At 58.5% G+C, this 17,324-nt stretch overlaps 1 protein-coding gene across 5 annotated transcripts in view; it reads left to right on the forward strand.

Annotated features, from left to right (window-relative positions):
- Positions 1 to 17,324, forward strand: part of OSBPL9 (oxysterol binding protein like 9) — a 79,043-nt gene that overhangs the window by 59,256 nt on the left and 2,463 nt on the right. For 3 of the 5 annotated variants that reach the window (XM_038760012.1, XM_038760014.1, XM_038760016.1), the window contains 13 exons: positions 60 to 110; positions 4,562 to 4,600; positions 10,638 to 10,728; positions 11,163 to 11,267; positions 12,534 to 12,693; positions 13,899 to 14,011; positions 14,131 to 14,249; positions 14,892 to 14,977; positions 15,512 to 15,683; positions 16,032 to 16,116; positions 16,631 to 16,741; positions 16,849 to 16,912; positions 17,041 to 17,181. In XM_038760012.1, coding sequence (XP_038615940.1) covers positions 60 to 110; positions 4,562 to 4,600; positions 10,638 to 10,728; positions 11,163 to 11,267; positions 12,534 to 12,693; positions 13,899 to 14,011; positions 14,131 to 14,249; positions 14,892 to 14,977; positions 15,512 to 15,683; positions 16,032 to 16,116; positions 16,631 to 16,741; positions 16,849 to 16,912; positions 17,041 to 17,181 — 1,337 coding nt within the window. The remainder of the gene's footprint in view (positions 1 to 59; positions 111 to 4,561; positions 4,601 to 10,637; positions 10,729 to 11,162; positions 11,268 to 12,533; positions 12,694 to 13,898; positions 14,012 to 14,130; positions 14,250 to 14,891; positions 14,978 to 15,511; positions 15,684 to 16,031; positions 16,117 to 16,630; positions 16,742 to 16,848; positions 16,913 to 17,040; positions 17,182 to 17,324) is intronic. The other 2 variants (XM_038760013.1, XM_038760015.1) reach the window with 1 other exon arrangement.

A 17,324-nucleotide genomic window follows, 5' to 3' on the forward strand; every position in this document is an offset into this window, starting at 1 on the left:
AAGCACTGAGCCAGGTCTTTTTGATCATACGAATCTAAACACAGTGTTTTGTTTTGCAGAGCATGGTAGAATCCATTAAACACTGCATTGTGTTGCTGCAGATTGCTAAAGTAAGTAAACTTTGTTTTCGACTAGTCTGATTTTGAGAGTGGGTGACTAGTGGGGTTTTTTTGCAAATTTGCCAAACTTCACCTCTCACACCGAGTCCCACTCAGGGTGGGCAGTAAAGCGATCTGGCGGTGAGTCCGGGGGGCCGTGGAGCACCTGTCTCCACGGGGCCGGGTCAGAGCCGGGGGAAGCAGGGAACCTAGGCGGGGGCTCGCTCTGGTGACGGGGATGCAGGGAAGCCGAAGCCGGCAGGAGGCCTTCCGTAGCCGGCCAGGCCGTCCACCCCACGCACACATGACTCCCGCCGTCCGCGGATGACGAGCCGAGTGGAAAACGCCCAGGGCAGCTCTAGGCGAGGGCCCACTCAATCCCGGCTGTTGTTTACATGGTTACAGCCGGTCGGGCGTGCGAATGATGGTATCTGTTGAGTGCTTACTGTGTGCCCAGCACTGGACTGGGCTCTTGGGAGAATGCAATAGAGTAAGTAGATACAAGCACTGCCGTGGAGCTTGTGGTCCACTGGGGAGACAGACATTAAAAGAAAAGTACTGTTAGGGGGAGAAACAGAATATAAGACCAGAGAGCTAAATGGTGTGAACGTGGTTCAGCATCCAAGTGCCTAGGGAGTACGTATGGACTGGCATGCATCGGTGACACAGATGGGTCAGGCTTTAGGGAGGGGAGATGAGAGACTAGTCAAGGAAAGCTTCCAGGAGGAGATGTGATTTTAGTAGGACTCTGAAGATGGGAAAGAGTGGGGTGTTCTGTCAGTTATGAAGGGGGAGGGAGCTCTTAGGGCTGGAGGGAAGGCGTGAGCGAAGGGGTTAATGGCGAGTGAGACCCATGGGAGTCCCTGAGAGGGAGGAACACGGTGAATTGGGATGTAGTGGGAGAGGAGTGAGGCTCGGTAGGAGGGAGAGAAGTGACGGAGGGCCCGAGGAATTTCTGTAGGAAACGGAGAGGGATGGGCAGCCCTTGGGGGTTTTTTAGGATTGAGGAGATGTGGACCGAATGTTTTTTAGAAAAATAATCTGGGCAGCCGAGTGAAGTAGGGACCGGAAAAGGAAGAGGCCAGAGGCGGGGAGGTCAGTGAGGAGGCAAGTAGGACAAGTGTGATGGAGCCGGCCCCGTGGCAACTTGGGTGGAGAGCCAGGGGTGGATTCTGAAGACGTGGAGAGGGCACCACCCAGATCCGGGGACTGGGCGGATGTAAGCTTTGAAGGGGAGAACCGAGTCGGCGATGCTGAGGTCGTGGATTTGAGAGACAGAGAAGAGAGGCATCAGATGTTCCCCCTGGGAGTGGGTCACCATAGCTTCCGGGTTCGGGGAAAGATAAGAGCTTATTCAGTCACCCCCGGGTCTCCCGGAGCGCGGGGCCTTGAATGGGGATTTTGGACTGAGTGCCGCCAGGCGGCGGGGAGCGTCCTTCCATCGGCGAGCATCTGTCCCGTTGGACCGCCCTGGCGGGAGAGAGGGTCATGCCTGCCTCCCGGGTGCGACGTTGGTAGAGAAAGGCCCCTGTCCTTGAGCACACCACTTCCTCGGGGTGGGTTCCTCGGTCACGTCGTTCCTGCTGCTTTCGGGTGTCCCGCCGTGGAAGGGCAGCAGTGCCCCGATGCCTGCAGTCTTTGGAAGCGACAGGGCCTGTCTGTTGGCTCCAGGGAAGCCACGGTGGGCCTTTTGAGCTGGCTCTTTTGAGCCGACTTTTATTTTTGCAAGGAAGCCCCTGAGTGAACCGTGTCAGCACTTTGTCTGCCTTCTGTCCCTGTGGCTTCTCCTTTGTTCTTCACTAAGATGAAATGCAGCTTCTCCCTCCCCCACTGTATTGGTGCACGTGCCTATTTACGAGAACGTCCATTAAGACCATCCGGCCCAGACCCATGGCCCCTGCTCTGTATCCATAATGGCATCGGGACATTTCGGGGGACCGTGTCCCGTTCGCCCTTCTGGGCACCTCCACGTGTGACTTTGGCACCGGTGACCCAGCACGGACCATCCCACACCCCTGACGCCCTCCTGTCCATCCCCGACTCTCCCCCCGGTTGTGCCACGTGAACTGTCCAACTGAATTGCCTTCTTGTGACCCAGTCTAGGTCACTTGTCCCTAAATTGGCCCAATGAAAAGTTTATGCGTTCAGGCAAGGCGTCGGCATCTGTGGGTGATGGTTTTGTTGATAAAGTCCCCAGGACTTAAAACAGATGCTCTGAGGTGTAGCCTATTTTCAGGTTTTAGAGTCCTAATCTGATGCCTTCCTGAAATGTGGTTGAGTTTTATAAAGTTTGGTGCCAAAAACGCTTGGCAGATTGCTCCTCTGTCAGTCAGCGGGGCCCGTTGCAAGAGCAGTCTCAGTCTTAGCACGGCTTGTTGAGACCGCTTCAGCTTTGCCGCGGCTCTCAAAGCGGCAGACGACGCTTTGGGATTGAGAGGAAAGAGAGTGGCGGGAACGTCGGGAGGGCTGGCTGCGGGAGAACGTGTTCAGGGGCGAAGGCAGAAGCGGGACGAAAATTCCAAGGCATCATTAACCCCCGAGGCCCCAGGATTCAGTGACTTCCCGTCGCTTTGTCCTCCCAGCGACTTTTCTCGTTTTAAGTCCCCGTTCCCGTGGTCTTAAGAAGGGCTTCTGCCTGTTGCTTCTCTACCCACGACATCCTGTAGCTTTGGTTCCCAGCCTCGACCGCTAGCCAGCTGGTAGCGTTCTCAAGCCGAGTCCGTGTAACTGCCAGGACTCAAGAGGTGACGGTGAAGTCCCAGCTGTAGCTGGCTCACCTGTCATCCAACTCCCAAAGTTTCTTTTCGGTTTCCCGGCCATGCGGCCTCCCCCGAGGAGTGCCGTCCTCGTCCCGCCCTCCGGGTCAGTCAGGCTCGCTCCTCTGCGCTGCTCTGCCCAGTCCCTGCCCCCTCAGGACAGGCCAGGCAGGGACCGAGCGTTTTCCAACGCAGTTTCTTCCGTGGAGAAAGGAGAATGGGACCGTTAGGGGAGGGGCAGGCCGGTCACGGCGATCCCCGGAGAGGGGATTCTGGATCGATGGATTATCCGGGGTGCTACCTGTGGGCGAGGGGAAAAGCAGCAGTCCCCTCCGTTGTCTAGATTATTTTAAGAATTTTAGAGAGGGTAAGGTTGACCTTATACAGGTTCCCCAGTCCACCGCCACTTGTGGGATCAGCGGGTCAGAGACGGCCCGAGCAGCAGTGAAATTCAAAGATGGTGGGAAAACCCACGATCAAGAAAGGGGCCCGAGCTCGGGTCCCCTGAAGACAGTGAGGCGGGGAAGCCCAGTGCCATCCCGGGGGCAGAGCAAGCTGGCGCTCACCCCCAATTCTTTGGTTCGGCTGACAGACTGGAGCCATATGCCAACCGGCTCCCCATTGCAGACCCCGACCCGGGCGAGTGGGACGCGTGGGTCACAGGGAGGGCCTCTCGGGGCAAGGGCAGAGGCCTCTCGGCATCTTTGCTGCCTCGACCCCTGGAGTGCCTGCTTCCTTGTCCTCAGCTGGTTGTGGGCAGGGAACGGGTCTCCCAATTCATATCGTACTCTCCTAAGTGCTTAGTTCAGGGCTCTGTGCACACTAAGCGCTCAGTAAGTACCACTGAAGGATTGGTTAGTGCCGATGGTAAGGAGCATCTGCCTGACACAGAGATGGATAGACGATAACTGGTTCTAATCCCGGCCCCGTCACTTGTCAGCTTTGTCAATTCACTTCTCTGGGCTTCAGTGACCACCTCAGTAAAATGGGGATTAAGCCTGTGAGTCCTATGTGGGACAGGGACTGTGTCCAACCTGATTAACTTGTATCCACCCCAACGCTTAGGACAGTGTCTGGTACGTAATAAGTGCTTAGTAAATACCATTAAAAAAAAAATAGAGGTTGTTGAGGAGTGGGGAGACTTGGACTGACCTTTTTTTTTTCTCAGAAGAATGATCCTGGCAGCGGAGTGAACTATTCTAGTGGGGAGAGACAAGAGCCACGGGATGTGAGCGGCGAGGCTGACGCAGTATTCAGGGTGGGATTAGGATAAATGCCCGGATCAGTGTGGCAGCGGTTTGGATGTTGAGGAAATGCATATTGTAGACATGTTGTTGAGGTAAAACCAGCAACATTTTGTGATAGACTGAAGAGAAATGTGTCTGGGATAATACCAGTATTACAAGATTGGAAGACAGGGACTAAGGTGGTGGTGTGTACCGTAACGGGAAAGGCAAGGTAGGGTTTGGGTGGAGAAATGAGTTCTGGTTTGGGCGTGTTACTTTTGAGGTGTCGGCAGGACGCCCTGGTAGAGATGTCCATAAGGCAGGAGGAAATGTGAGTCTGCAGAGGAGGAGAGGGTGGTCGGGGCTGAAAGTAGTGTTCTAGGAGTGCTCTTTTGTGGAACACAGGCGCTCGATAACATGTAATTAAACAGAGCATCCGTGCAAAGGACCGATGGTAACGTCTTTAACGTTTTTCCCCAAGGACCAAAATAATGAGGAGAAGCACGCAGATGGAATTATAGTAAGTCTTTATCCCTAATCTTTTTATTTCCCTTCACTCTGCAGCGCATTAAGGCCAGTCACGTCAGCAGAGACCTGAATTTCCACTCGCTAACACATTGCTCTTTTTCCTACTCACAGCTCTCTGTTGTCACACTTTTGCAGCTTCTCTCCAACTTTTCAGATTGACCATCTATCACTAATCATTAGGAAAAGCCCGTGGTGGGCTGACTCTTTTTTGCTGACTCTTCATGTTTTCAGTATGTCTTACGACCATCTAAGCAGTCTGCATTGACTTCCGCATGCCTTGAATGATGGTGCGATTATGGTATGGAAAATCAGCTTTTATGGATCAGTTAATGCTTACAGTAGAGTGCCTTCGGGCCATTTTCCTTTTGGTTTCGACCTTGCCGTTCCGTGATGCTATAGAGCGAGTCCGTGGGCCTGAGGACGGAAATAGAAGTGTATTCCTTATATTTCTTTGTATTACCCGCGGCTGGTCTCGACGTCAGTCTGAATCCGCTTTTCTCATGTTCTCCCCTCGTAACTTTGTATTTGGCGTGCAGCGAGGGGACGTGCAGTATGTTTCTACCGGAACAGATCGAGGCTTGAATCCCTTTCCTCTTCTCCTCTCTCTCCCCCCACCACTCCCTCCCATCCCGTTGTCCCCCGTGCCTGAGTCCCCCTCTCCCGGAGGTTGGCGATGGGAATGGGGCCCCTGGGCTCATGGCCCTGGGGGCATCCCGGCCGCGCTTCCGGCCATTGGTCCCAGAGCGGCCCGGCCGGCAGACTGTGCTCTTTGCTTATTAGGCTGGAAAGCCTGAGATCTGGAAAGCGGATATCGGACAAGGGGACCTAGACCCCAAAACTCTGAAATGACACTGTCACCTGGTTCTGAGACTGGGCAGAAGAGAGCGCTTCCATTTTAAAAGGCATAAAAGTAAAGGAGAAATGTACATGCAGGGTTCCCAGAGAGCAAAAATGAGGCTGAGTAGTTATAATTATGATAATAATAATAGTAATTATCATGGTATTTGTTAAATGCTTTCTACAAGCCAAGCGCTGGACCAAGTGCTGGGGTAGATACAAGATACAAGGGTTGGAAGCAGTAGCCGTCCCACATGGGGCTCCCGTTCTAAGGGTGAGGGAGAACCGGGATCGAATCCCCATTTTACAGTTGGGGAAACTGAAGCAGTGAGATGTTGTGACTTGCTCAAGATGACACGGCGGGCGAGTGGCGGAGCCAGCGTTAGAACCCAGGGCCTCTTGACTCCTGGGTCCGAGCTTTCTCTTCTGGACCACACTGCTTCCAGTAGTGGTAGTACCGATTGGAGGTGTAGTGGTTGTTAGTGGTATACAAGTAGAAGAGTTATGAAGCACTGTACTGAGCTCTGGGAGAGAATCCCAGGTGGGGTTAGACATCCTGTAGGATGAGGAGGTGGGAAGCTTGGAGGGATCATTTCATCGCAGCGGAGAATGTTTTTCACTTGGTGTTCCCTTGTGCCAGCCCCAGGGCGCCACTTGAATGTGTGCGGGCTGGGCCGGCCTCATTTCCGACCGGTAGCCCCTTGGGCCATGCCAGGCCAGACCCCTGATGGGCTTCCTCGGGGTGGCCAGTACACTGCTCCTTCTGGCCCCAGCCTGTAGGGAATCCTGTTCGGAATCATTTGCAAAAGGGCGCTCTGGGGCTTAGAGCAATCGATCGGTGGTATTTATTGAGCACTTACTCTGTGTAGACTGAGAGCGTAGAATACAGTCCAATATTTTAATTGTTACGGTATTCGTTAAAGCGCTTACTATGTGTCAAGCTCCGTTCTAAGTGCTGGAGTGAATACAGGTTAATCAAGCCAGACGGCATCCCCATCCCCTATGGGGTTCACGGTCTAAATAGGAGGCAGAAGAGGCTAACTGAATCCCCTCCCTCAAGGAGCTTACAGTCTAGAGGGGGGAGGACCAGGCATTCAGGTGAATCGCAGATGGGAGAAGCACCCGAATATAAGGATCTGGACCTGCGTCCCGTGGGTCGAGCGGCCAGGCGCAGTGAGGGGTTCACACCCTAATGCGCAGGCAACGCAGAAGGGCGGGCGGATCGGCTGGGAAAATGAGATGTTAGGCAGAGAAGGCTTTCCGGAGGAGGCAAACGTCCGAACTCCTGGAGGGCTGTTGGAAAGACACGAGGGCTCGCGGATGTTTTGGCCGAGACCCGCTTTCCTGTTTTTGGGGGTGCCCCACTTCCTGCGGGTTACCCCACGGATCCTCGAGGCCCCGGCTGCTTTCAGGAGGATTGATTTCCGGTAAACGTCGTTATTGATCTAGTTCAGAGCTCGCCGTCAAACGGAAACAGAGGCTGCCCAGAGCATACGTAGAAGTAATCGCTCACGAAAACGTTAAGGCGCCGATTACAGAAGTCCTTTAAAAATGAGTAACTGCGCCTTGCCCTTTTTGCATTCACCTTCGTCAGTCAAGTGGCGCTAAGAGATTTGTCACAGTCTTTCATCCAGGGGCACTCACATTGCTTCTGTTTTCTTCTCCCTTCCTTTAAAGAGGTGGCAGAAACTATCAGTTCTGAAAGGCGTAAGGAAGTGGTAATAGTTGGGTGTATTGACAACTAATGTACAAAGTCACCCCCACACGGTGAAAGCCCCACACCCCCGCCCTGAGCGGTCTGCCCAGTCTGGTTCCATCGTCGGGCCCTCTTGCTGGTTGTGCCACCCCCGTGCCGTGCCCAGCGGGCCCCTTGTGAATCAATCAATCAATCAATCAATCGTATTTATTGAGCGCTTACTATGTGCAGAGCACTGTACTAAGCGCTTGGGAAGTACAAATTGGCAACATATAAAGACAGTCCCTACCCAACAGTGGGCTCACAGTCTAAAAGAAATGCCCCCTCCCCTGAAACATTGGCCCATGTGGACTAGGCCCACCCCCCTGGGGCTCCGAGCCCCTGTCCTAGGCTTCTCTGGTTCTCCCACAGGCCGAAGCCCGCCCTGACCAAACTGCCACCGGGTCCAAACCTGGGACTTTCCGTGCTCTGAGGGCTGGGGAAATCGGGATCTGGTTTTATCTGTAGAGAACTTCAAAGACCTTGTGTCGCCCACTGGAGAGAATGCCCAGGAATACTGGGGCGAGCCTCATCCGGGTAGCCTGTTCTCCCCATGCCCTGTCCTGGCCCGGCCCGGCCCAGAAGTAGCCCCACCTCAGCTCAGCAACTGGCAGCGTGGCACCGCTACAGCAGTGACCCCAGCCCCGTCGGGAGATTTTGGAGTGGGGCTTGGCATGGGCTTTGCGTTGGGAGAAGGCTCAGTGACCTCATTGCGGGGCACAGGGGTCCTGGGGTGGGCTTGGGCACTAGCCTGGATAGTTGGGCAAGACTGGCCATGTCTGTTTTTTTTTTAATAGCATTTATTGAGCGCTTACTGTGTGCAGAGCACTGTTCTAAGAGCTGGGGAGGTTACAAGGCAATCAGGTTGTCCCACGAGGGGCTCACAGTTTTAATCCCCATTTTACAGATGAGGTAACTGAGGCCCAGAGAAGTGAAGTGACTTGCCCAAAGTCACACAGCTGACAATTGGCGGAGCCGGGATTTGAATAATAATAATGATGTTGGCATTTGTTAAGCGCTTACTATGTGCAAAGCACTGTTCTAAGCGCTTGGGGGGGATACAAAGTGATCAGGTTGTCCCACGTGGGGCTCGCAGTCTTAATCCCCATTTTACAGATGAGGGAACTGAGGCCCAGTGAAGCGACTTGCCCAAAGTCACACAGCTGACAATTGGCAGAGCCGGGATTCGAACCCATGACCTCTGACTCCAAAGCCCGGGCTCTTTCCACTGAGCCACGCGGCTTCTCTAGCCACGCTGGTCTTGCTCCCCAGACCTTCACCCCAGCTTCCCACCGCCCCCCTCAAGGCTCGCGGCCCCTGTTCCCTGTGCCGGCTCACCCGCCAGGGAGAGCCTGCTGTCTTGCTGTCGTCTTGGAAAATGTCTCTCGAGGCCAGTAGGCCCCACGGGGCCAGTGCTGTGCACACAGTAAGCGCTCAATAAATACGATTGAATGAATGAATGAATTTCCCCGTGGGCTCCAGGGCCAGTGGCCCCACACTGGTCCATCAGAGGTCTCCGAGGACCTGCTCTTTGGGTCAGACGGGCGGAGCAGCTTGAGTTGCGCTTCTTTTCCAGTGAGACCGCCCGGCAGCACGGAGGCCCAAGGCTTCCGTCTGCCCGGCTCTCTCCCCTCCAACAGTCTCCCCCACCACCGCCTCGGCCTCTCGCTGCCGTTTTCCCGACTGTCCTCCGGGAAGATCCGGTGCCCGTGGGGACTGGTGTGCGTCTGTTGTCTGCCGGGCTCCGTGGAGGAGCGAGAAGGGAGGCGTTACCAAGAGACACTCGGCCGGGCCGCCCCAGGCCTGGAACCGGGGTTGCCGGGAGACCTCGTGGGGACGTTTTCCTGGTGTCTGATTCGAGGAACCACGAGAAGATTTATCTTCTGGAGGACGGGTCGGTTCTGAAGGTCAGGGAACCTTCGTTCCTGAATTGTCCCGGAATGCTGCTGATTGTGGGAAGTTGGCTGTGTGCCTAGTAAAGGAACGTTGCGTGCTAACAGGTTATTTCGGTAATATTCTCCCTCTAGGCTGTAAGCTGGTCCTCTAGACTGTAAGATCATTGTGGGCAGGGGATGTGTCTGTTCAATTGTGTTGCACCCTCCCAAGCACTTAGTACAGTGCCCTGTACACAGTAAGCACTCCAATAAATATGATCGGTTGAGGGACTGTCTCTATGTGTTGCCAACTTGTACTTCCCAAGCACTTAGTACAGTGCTCTGCACACAGTAAGCGCTCAAATACGATTGATGATGATGATGATGATTGCTAAAGCTACAGAATTAACGGAATCTGCTGTGATTCCTCCAAACCTACTACTCATTTTTCCCAACTCTCTGCACCGTGGACCTAAAAATCCGGCTTGTAGCCAAGCAATCAATTAATCATCATCATCATCATCAATCGTATTTATTGAGCGCTTACTATGTGCAGAGCACTGTACTAAGCGCTTGGGAAGTACAAATCGGCAACATATAGAGACAGTCCCTACCCAACAGTGGGCTCACAGTCTAAAAATTAATCAATGGTATGTATTAAGCACTTCCTGTGTGCAGGGTACAGGGAGAGCGCAGTACTACGGTAGAGTTCACTGACATGGTCCCTGCCCGCAACGAGCTTACTGTCGAGAGAAAAAGCTGCTCTTCTTGGTTCCGTCTCTCTTGGTTCGCCCCGTAGCGAGAGCAGGGCGAGCCGCGGCGGGGCCCGCCGAAGAGACGCGGGGACCTGGGAAGCTCAGGGCGTTGGCAGGGAAAGAACGATTCTTGCCCCAACCCAGAGTTTTTTAAAAAAATGACTCAACATCCTGTGGCGAGATCTATTGTATGGGAATTCCCGGAAAAACGGCCAGAGAGCTGGCTGGGTGGAATATCCGATTACCTTCCTGCACGTTGGCACTTGATTTTTGTGTGGATTTCTCCTAAAACTCTGGACGGGGCGTGCTTTTCTTCGTGTGGAAGATTCCGCTCGTGGGCTTTCAGTGCCCTCTGGAATTGGGCCCACGCCCAGGGTACGGTCCCCCGAGCCCTGGGAGGTGGTGGAGCTGAGGGCAGGGGGGTGAGAAGCCATGGTAGTTAGGCCAAGTGGTAGAGACGGGCTCCTTAGGAAGCCGGCGGGATCTAAGTGGGGAGGGCCCCGGGCGGCGGCCCTCTCGTCACAGGGATGCGTCCTGGTCCCCTGCCGCGTTGGCTGGCTCCGAGACCCCCGCGGGGGCCATCCAGGTGTAACCCGTCTATCTCAGAGGCGCCATTCATCGCCCCAGGACCGCGTTCTGGACGGCCGCAGACCGCGGGGTTCTCGTCGGAGACAGCGTTGCCCTTTTTTCCCCTCCGTCTGTTCGCTCGCGTCTGCGGGGCTGACCTCCTCTCTTCTCCCTGAGCATGTGACCCCCGGGGGCGGGCGGGAATGGGCGGGCGGGGAGGACGACGGTTTTCCGAAACCTGGCGGTGTTTCTCTCTGCCAGAGTACGATTAACCCCGTGGATGCAATCTATCAGCCGGGCCCCTTGGAGCCGGTGATCAGCACGATGCCAACCCAGACCGTCTTGCCCCCAGGTACGGTTTTCAGAAAAGCCGCTTCGGGGAAATAGTCCCCCAACGGCCGGCCCCGCCCTCCCGGGAACTCCAAGCGCTTGGTACGGTGCTCTGCACACAGTAAGCGCTCAATAAATACGATTGAATGAATGAATGAATGAATGAACTCCCAGCTAGCCGCCAGTTGGAAACGAGTCGCCCGGTCCAAATGGAGGGATTGTGGAGTTGGCTCCAGTGGGAAGGATGGCTTGGCCGGAGGGGGCTCGGAGCAGGGCCGGGCTGGGTTCCTGGGACCCGGCTCGCGGTGGGCACCGGCTGACGGTTGGGGTTGGCTGCTGGCAGGAGAGATCCCAGGGGCCCAAGGCAGGCGGGTGGACGGACGGACGGACAGACGGGCGGGAGGAGACGTGGTGCTGCCACGGTGCTCACGGGTTTTCCCCGTTCCCATTTCTCAGAGACTGCTCAGCTGTGTAAATCGGAACAGCGTCCCTCGTCCTTACCCGTCGGGCCTGCGGTCACTCCCCTGGGCCAGCTCCAGACCCCCACGCCGGGCAGCACAGGTACACGGCTGCTGGGGGGCGGGAGGCGGGCAGGGGCCTTGTGTGGGCCCCCGAGGTCCGCAGCAAAAGGTTACGGCCCTCCGGGGCCTGGGGAGGAGGGGCCGACGCTGGAACCCCCAAAAACAGTGGCTCCGGCTAAGCGGCGTGGCTCAATGGAAAGAGCCCTGGCTTTGGAGTCAGAGGTCATCGGTTCAAATCCCGGCTCCTCCACTTGTCAGCTGTGTGACTTTGGGCAAGTCACTTCACTTATCTGTAAAATGGGGAGTAAGACCGTGAGCCCCATGTGGGACAACCTGATCACTTTGTAAACTCCCCAGTGCTTAGAACAGTGCTTTGCACATAGTAAGTGCTTAATAAATGCCATTATTATTATTATAAACCGCTGGGTGGGTTTTTGAGCCCCCGGGATCACTGAAAGGTCCGAACGAGTGCTTCGTCCAAGCCGTGACCCGTGAGCCTGACTGCGGCGGCTCGGGCGGGGGCAGGCAGCTCACGGGAAAGGGGTTGCCCTCCGAGACAGGGAGGCGGAGGGGGCCATGGGAAGGTCGCGGGGACAGCCACGGCCATCGCCGACGGCAAACGCGTCAGAGTCGGGACGCCCCGGTTGTGGTTGCCGCACGCGGCCCAGGCTGTGGGTGCGTGCCCTGTGGCAGAGGACGCCTGGGCAGCTCCGTGTCGGGCCGGCGCTCACCTGCCCGTGGGGCTGGGGGGATGGCGGGGCTCTTGGCCCTCACGGGTCCCCGTCGGGAGAGCACTCGGGCCGTGTCCGCCAACGGCCACGCTGGCTCCGCGAGCCGTTCGAGGTTGTGGTGGTTCTGCATTTTGGAGTGAAGTCTGATCACCTCCTCTCCTGCCTGCCACGAGCTCAGGAGCTAATTTCCCCCCGTCCCCGTGACCTCCCGCCATCACAGCAAACGGTTGGTACACATCCGCTGTACTAAGCGCTTAGTACAGTGCTCTGTACATAGTAAGCGCTCAATAAATATGATTGATGATCCTCTCAGTGCAGGACGAGGGCGGCCTCCAGGCAGGCCCGGTTCTGCTGGGTTGATGTATGACCATCAGGCCGGGCGCAGTCCCCGTCCGTCCTACGCGGGGATCCCGGGCCTAATCGGGTGGGAGGAACCGAACCCCCCTTGGACACCTGAGGTCCGGAGAAGCGCGGTGACCGAGCCGAGGCCCCCCGCGGCAGATGAGCGGCGGAGCCGGGGTCGGCGCCCGGGGCCCGAGCCCCACGGTCCCCGTCAGGCTCTGTCCCTTTGCTAGGCAGCGGGCACTCCGCCCCCAGCAGCAGCCTGACCTCGCCGAGCCATGTCAACCTGTCCCCCAACACCGTCCCCGAGTTCTCCTACTCCAGCAGCGAGGACGAGTTCTACGACGCCGACGAGTTCCATCAGAACAGCTCCTCTCCCAAGCGCCTGATGGAGTGAGTCCCGGGGGGCAGGGGGAGGAATCTCCCGCCCCGGCCCGGCCCCACGACAGCGGCCCCCGCGTTCCCACCCCCGGCCGGGGCTTCCGAGCTTCGCGCCAAATGGTTCGCGGTGGCCGACGGGGGAGCGGGGAGGACGATGTGCGTGACGGAGGGACCCGGGGAGGGGCCCAACCGCTGCTGCCTCGGAGTGGCCTCTGGCGCTCGGCGGGATCCTGGGCAGGCTCCAGGGTCAACCCCGGGGGCCAGAACAGATGGCCGGGTGGGGATGCCCCCTTCTCCCTTCTTCCCCACCTTTTTCCCTCTCTCCTTTCCCTCCCTCCCTCCCTCACGTTGCTCTTTGAGGCCGGGAATCCTCCGGGTGGGAGGTATAGGGAGAGAGGGAGGTCAGTCCTGTTTTTAGAAGAAGCACCGAAGCCCGTACCCTCGGCTCAATCCGGGTCACGCTATGCAACAAGCTGATCTCTCCTGGCAAGGACAGGAAATGCCCGGTGTTGGGATAGGGCAGGGAGGGCCCACGGCCCGTGGCCCACCAGGGAAGTCGAAGGAACACCTGGTGTGTGGCACTTTACATCACATCACTGTGATTTTTAGACTGTGAGCCCACTGCTGGGTAGGGACTGTCTCTATATGTTGCCAACTTGCACTTCCCAAGCGCTTAGTACAGTGCTCTGCACACAATAAGCGCTCAATAAATACAATTGATGATGATAACAGTGCTGTGGGACTTGGCACTCTTCCTCCCTGCTCTCCCCTCCATTCCCTCCCGCCCCTCTCCCTTCCCCAGCCCCACCGCTGGGCCAATTTCTGGGATCGCGGCATCCGAAAGGCATCTCGCGGTACCCGTGACCGGCTACAAATTCCATTTTTACTACTGTTGGAATGGAGGCCGGGGTTTGAGGTGGCGTTTTCAGAGGCAGAGTATTCTGCCGCCCCGCCATCCTCAAAAGCCGCATCCCCATCGAAGTGTCGGGCGCCTCGCCGCCTCTTTCCCGGTGCCTGCCCTGCCCAGTCCTCGGGTCACCAGTCTGATCTCAGTGGACGTCCTCGCCTCCCTCCCACGCACCGAGTGCGGTGGCCGGCTCGGAGGAAGCCCTTAAGAACCAAGCCCCGAAGAAGCGTGTCGGGTGGTTGCCGGTAAAGGAATCTAGCCAGAAGAGCGGCTCCCTGACGGTAACGGATCGATGGTTTGTTTCTCCCAGCCCTGCTGGGCCCGCTTCTGGCCTGGGCCCCGGCGGCCCGGGACCCGGACCCAAGCGCCCCAGCGCCGCAGACTCGCTGACCGCGGCCATGTCCAACGGGGTAAACGACACAGGTGAGCCGGCGGCGGGCCTCTCCCTACATCTGGGAACGCCGGGGGCGAAGCGGGCCGGGGCCAGGGGCGCCGAGAGGTTTGGACCCCGGCGGGGCCGGTGAGCTGCGGGTTTCTCGTAGACCTGTTTGACTCCCACGACGACAGAGACGACGAGGGGGAGGCCGGCTCTGTGGAAGAGCACAAGAGCGTCATCATGCACCTCCTGTCTCAGGTCCGGCTGGGGATGGATCTGACCAAGGTGAGCAGCCGGCGGGGCCTCGGCCAACGACGGCGCGCCCGGCCGGGACCGTTTCCCGAGGGCATCGGCCGGTCGTGCCGTGATGGACGGCCTCGGGCTCCATCCTGACCTCTCGGGGTCCAGCCCTTCCCCTCTCTCTCGGTCCACGCAGGCAACTAGGCAGCTTGTTTATTTTTTTTTTTTTTTTGCATTTATTAAGCGCTTACTATGTGCAAAGCACTGTTCTAAGCGCTGGGGAGGTTGCAAGGTGATCAGGTTGTCCCACATGGGGCTCACAGTCTTCATCCCCATTTTACAGATGAGGGAACTGAGGCCCAGAGAAGTGACGTGACTTGCCCAAAGTCACACAGCTGACAGTTGGCGGAGCCGGGATTTGAACCCCTGACCTCTGACTCCAAAGCCCGGGCTCTTTCCACTGAGCCACGCTGCTTCTCGTTCCAAGCAGGCTTGTGGAAATGATCAGGGCAAAATCCCCTTGGAACCCCAAGGCGGCCCGGACCCCCTACTCGGTGGCGTCTGTCCAAGACTGCCGTGCCCCAGATCTGCTGTGGGATTGTGTGTCGGGGGGGTCCGGATGATAGGGCCTGCCCGTCCCTAACGTTTCACCCGCATGGTGGGTTGGGTCTGTTCCCGGTTCTTTAGGTCGTCCTCCCAACGTTCATTCTCGAAAGGAGATCGCTTCTGGAAATGTACGCGGACTTCTTTGCCCACCCGGACTTATTTGTCAGGTATTGCACGGTCCTGGGTGCCTTGGAGTGCGGGGAGGGCGTCTGCCCGCTTGGCTGCTCGAGGCTGCGACCGCCGCACTGGGGACGGAGCGGAGCGGGGCGCGCAGGAATGTGATCGCGGGACAGTCCCCGCCCCGACAGGGCCCTGCTTCTTCATTTTACCTGGCGAAGAATCCTGGCCCTGCAGCCTGGGCCCCACCTTATCGGGAGCGGAACCTGCCCCGATGGTCCGCGTCGGCTCCCGGAGCCTCGGGACCAGGCGCCCGGCCCGTTAGCGGCTCCGCGCCCGCCCACCTGCCCGTCTAAAGAGGGCCCGGCCCTTGAGCGGCCATAACAATCCCAACGGCCATCGGGCCCAAATGCGAAAAAGCGGGAGAAAGAGCCGCCCGGGTCTCGGACCTCTCGGAGTCGAGTCTGTGAGCGAGCCGAGGGCGGATGGGGGGGGATCCCGCCTCTGCCCCACGGCGGGGGACTCCGACGGCGGAGGCGGCGGCGGCGGCTGGGCACCCAAGGCCCGAACCTTTCCCTCGGCAGCATCAGCGACCAGAAGGAGCCCAGGGAGCGGATGGTGCAGGTCGTGCGCTGGTACCTGTCGGCCTTCCACGCCGGGAGGAAAGGCTCCGTGGCCAAAAAGCCCTACAACCCCATCCTGGGAGAGATCTTCCAATGCCACTGGACGCTGCCCAGCGAGAGCGAAGAGAGCGCGGTAACTTGGCCCGGAGCCCCGCCTGCCAGCCCGCCTGCCCACCGGGGAGGCAGAGGGCATCGCCGAGCAAAACCGGGTTCCTCCTTAAATTGGCCGTGGGACTTGGTTTACCTCCAGCCCCCGGCCTGTGAGATGGGAAGGGTGGCGCGGGCGGGCGGGGTTTGGGAAACGGCAGATGACCCTGGGGACTGGCTGCAGCCCAGCTGGCATTTCCTCCAGCAATCAATCAACCAGACAGTCCAGCGGAGGCACTTGGTGGCGCTTGCCGGGGGCAGATGGACACCAAGCCAGGTCCCGGGCCCGGCCCCGCCCCACCTCGGCCGTACCCTCAAGTGGGTTTCTTTGCAGGACCCTGTGGCCGAAGGGCCGGTGCCCTGGGTCTCCAGACACAGCGTCACCTTTGTGGCCGAACAGGTCTCCCATCACCCTCCTAGTAAGTCGGGGAGCCCCTCCCGATCCCTCGGCCCCGTGCCCCATCCCATCACCGGCCCCACCCCGATCGCCCTTTGGGCTCCTCCCGTTCGGCCTCCGTATGGGCCACCTGTGGTTTCTGTGGCTTTCTCGGAGGGACCAGTTCTAGGTCCAAAAAACCCACGTAAACGTGGGGAATGAGCCTGGCGGAAAGAGGAGCGGGTCCCGTCGTCCCGATCCGGCACCTCCCTTCCTTCCCCGGGTCTCACTGAACGGCGGTGACGTTGGGGAAGGGGGTGACCGGAAGGGCCGGCTGCCCTCCGCTCCCCAGGCTTGGGCCACGGGCACCTTGCGGGCGGCCGAGGCCGAGCGGGGGAGGGAGGAGAGAATCCAGAACCACCCGTGGATGGTTTATGGCTCGAGTTCCCACCGGCCTGCTGCCTTTGGGGCCACCCCCCTCGCGGCAGCCAGGCCCGGGACCTGCCCGGGGAGGGTCAGCGGCCCCCGTCGTCCGCTGACGGAGAACCCGTCCTCAGTTTCAGCCTTTTACGCCGAGTGTTTTAGCAAGAAGATACAATTCAACGCTCACATATGGACCAAGTCCAAGTTCTTGGGAATGTCGATCGGCGTCCACAATATAGGCCAAGGTGAGGAGCGGCCGCAGGGGAGGGAGCCCCGGGGAAGGACGGAGGGAGGCCTCTGGGCCCCCGGGTCTGCCGGGCGGCGCCACGGAGGCCCTTCCTTCTCCGCTCAGGCTGCGTCTCGTGCCTGGACCACGATGAGCACTACATCCTCACCTTCCCCAACGGCTACGGCAGGTGAGGGCCCCGGGGGGGGGGGCCGGGCCTCCCTCCCCTTCCCCTCCCCGCCCCGTTCCTCCCTCCATCCGTCCGTCCGTCCCCGCCGCGCTGAGCGTCCCCGCCCGTGTGGGTCGGTGGGTCTGCAGGTCCATCCTGACGGTGCCGTGGGTGGAGCTGGGCGGAGAGTGCACCATCAACTGCCCCAAGACGGGCTACAGTGCCACCATCGTCTTCCACACCAAGCCCTTCTACGGAGGCAAGAAGCACCGCGTCACGGCGGATATCTTGTACGTCAGCGGGGCTGTCGCTTTGTTTTCCCCGGATGGGGGGCGGGGGCGACATCATCCGCTACCCTTCCCCGAGCCCCGTCGAGGGAACGGGACCCATGGATTCTGTCAGTCCGGCGCCGCTCGTACAGCGAGCACCTAAC

This window comes from Tachyglossus aculeatus, chromosome 18, assembly GCF_015852505.1.
Source record: "Tachyglossus aculeatus isolate mTacAcu1 chromosome 18, mTacAcu1.pri, whole genome shotgun sequence".
In the NCBI taxonomy this organism is placed as follows: Eukaryota; Metazoa; Chordata; class Mammalia; order Monotremata; family Tachyglossidae; genus Tachyglossus; species Tachyglossus aculeatus.